This window comes from Triticum urartu, chromosome 2A (genome assembly GCF_056163025.1).
Source record: "Triticum urartu cultivar PI428250 chromosome 2A, HENAU_Tu73, whole genome shotgun sequence".
Taxonomy (NCBI): domain Eukaryota; kingdom Viridiplantae; phylum Streptophyta; class Magnoliopsida; order Poales; family Poaceae; genus Triticum; species Triticum urartu.
In genome coordinates, this window is record NC_141874.1 from 641,641,855 (window position 1) to 641,644,247 (window position 2,393).

Sequence of the window (2,393 nt, forward strand, 5' to 3'; positions counted from 1 at the left end):
ATTTTATTTTTCTAATTTGATTGAGTCATTTAAATGTGCAATGACTAGAGCACATCTAAATGCCCTAAACAGACCCTTCTTTATTTTAGTTCTTCCACGCGAACTCCGGAGTCTGGGGTCAGGCTTTTTAAAACTGGACATATCAATGAATGCCCGGGTCTATTATGAACTAAAATCTCACCTTCTTCCTCACCCATGTCTATCTCACCTTCGTCATGCTCCCGGTGCTACCGCCATCCATGGTCTAGCGCACCGCCACTCCACTCATCAAATTCAGTGGAAAACCTTGTTGCTCGGGGCATTGTTGGGCATTTAATTTTATCTTTTGCACCCAGGACGATTGCAGTTTTAAATTTTCGGGTGATGGCAGTTTAAGAAGCAGTCAAGTGACTGTCAGCGCATGCATTACTTTCACTTTTGTTGTGGTTAAACCACACACCAATCACCAGACCAAAAAGTAAGATAAAAATTGACGCAATGCACCAAGCAACACGGTCTTCCACTTAATTTGATATAAGTACAGCATTCAGACAAACTTATACACAACATAAATTATTCCGTCCCTGTCACAACAGCTGATGCATAGATACATATTGATATGCCCCAGCTTGTTTCGTCATGAATACAGACCACCTAAAAGATGACAAATGAAGCAGGAATCGACGAGCGGACTTTGAGGCATCTGTCCTGCGGAATATAAGTGACGGCGCGTCTGTTTCTTCCCTTGTCATCCATCGATGCCGTCACTGCTGGCTCATTCAGATAAGCATAGGTGCTTTTCTTCCACCTGCACCCAGTCGGAGAAGATGGCGGGTCTGTCATATCATAATCCACAAATTTGTACCACCGCCTAATTAAATACGTACTGCACTAAGAAGCTTCTCCGTGGACGCTAAGCATGTGTAAGAAGATAGATTCCACCAGAAATAAATTTTGGCTAGCGTGTAGTATGATTGTAGTATGAGTATGGCCCCTAATGCCTTTTGTTTTCCACCACCTATGTCGTATGCTTCTTGGCCATACGTTATTGTGCTACTAGTACGGCATTGTGAGCTGTGACAGGGCATCCAACTACGGGAAAGGATTGGATGGATGGGGGTGGGATACAGATTGTTTTCCACATCGCACTGGCTATACCAGTATACAGTTTCAGAAAAAATTGGCTGAAAGTACTTTTCATCAGAAGAGAAAAAGGTCGCACTCTCGGTGCTACAATTGCTACGAAAAAGTTGTCTTGTGAGAAGGGGTTACCAGTGCTTGATCCCAATCCGTAATTCGGCAACCCTGCTGGAAGCTGCCACCATCATTCTGTTGTCGTTGATGCCCTTGTCACCTTCGTTCCCCTCCTCGAGAATCTCCCTTATCATTTGCTCGAACAGCATATAATCCTCCATCTGCTTTCCAAAAATTCTCCAAAACAGTGTTAACTAGATGCCTTTCAAAATCAAAGCCAGAAGTTTCATGATCGCAACAAATAAGAGAAATGATATAACAGAGCTTTTTTGTTGCCTTCTTGAACAGATAATGGAGAAAGAAGTTACAGTTGAACAAAAGCAGGGGTCTGACCTTGAGCGTCTTGGCTTTGGCTCTGGCGGCCTCCTTCTCGGCGGCAAGGCGGCGCTCCTCCTCCTTCCTCCTCCAGAACCCCTCGATCTCTTTCCTGGTGATGCTGAACGCCATCTTCCCTCCCAGGATCGCCGATTTGGTGGCTGCAACTTAGCGTCCCTCCTCTTCTTCTTCCTAGGTTGAGTGTTGGGACGACTGAGGCGCAACAGGGACGCGCGGGGTCACCTCATATATACGCACTTCGGGTGCGGGGTCCTGCGTCACCTACTGGGAGCAAACCTAGTCTCAAGTCAGAAGTCATATGAGCTACAGTGGATGTGAGAATGATAGGTTGGGGGTTGGGTCCCGTTGCGGGCCGTCTACTCTTCTCAACCAGCGATCGCCGGCCGGCCGTAGGTTTTGCAGCTTGTGCTTTTTTATGTGTCGTTGGTTGAGTCAATGCCTTGTAAACTAATGTGGCCAAAGGAGGGAAGATAAAGGTACTCTGAAGCTTGTGGCAAAGAATAAGACCGGGTCTGGGGTCTGTGCCAACAAGCAAGATGATCGCCGTCATTTGTAATTGGTTAAATGGAGCTGGTAATCTTGCTAAACAAGTGGCGTCACACAAGGTGATTCCTTAACTTTGACTGCAAGTTATCACATCACATGCCCCTTCTTGTTTTTGTTGAGTGCTGACTAAGCTTCACATAAACTTTGTTTTTAGCCATTTTACTGAGTTTAATGCACTTTTTTTAGCTGAGCTTCACAGAAACTGGTGTCTGTCTCTTTGGTGAAAGCAAGACTTGTAGGAGTTCGTGGAATTTTTTTTAGGGAAGGGGGGTTGGTTT

At 45.5% G+C, this 2,393-nt stretch overlaps 1 protein-coding gene across 1 annotated transcript; it reads right to left on the bottom strand.

Moving 5' to 3' along the window:
- Positions 1-469: 469 nt before the first annotated feature.
- Positions 470-1,845, bottom strand: LOC125528269 (uncharacterized). Its single transcript, XM_048692762.1, has 3 exons — positions 1,567-1,845; positions 1,252-1,394; positions 470-787 (listed from the first exon to the last, which is right to left on the bottom strand). The coding sequence occupies exons 1-3, from the start codon at positions 1,678-1,680 to the stop codon at positions 634-636; spliced, it is 411 nt and encodes a 136-aa protein (XP_048548719.1). The 5' UTR covers positions 1,681-1,845; the 3' UTR covers positions 470-633.
- Positions 1,846-2,393: the final 548 nt, after the last annotated feature.

What these genes read in the sequence shown, in the direction of transcription:
- LOC125528269 (XM_048692762.1), bottom strand. Translation starts at nt 1,680, where the DNA reads ATGGCGTTCAGCATCACCAGGAAAGAGATCGAGGGGTTCTGGAGGAGG. An exon ending in CCAAAGCCAAGACGCTCAAG is followed by an intron (nt 1,395 to 1,566) that starts GTCAGACCCCTG and finishes TTTGGAAAGCAG; the next exon opens with ATGGAGGATTATATGCTGTT. An exon ending in CGGATTGGGATCAAGCACTG is followed by an intron (nt 788 to 1,251) that starts GTAACCCCTTCT and finishes GACTGGGTGCAG; the next exon opens with GTGGAAGAAAAGCACCTATG.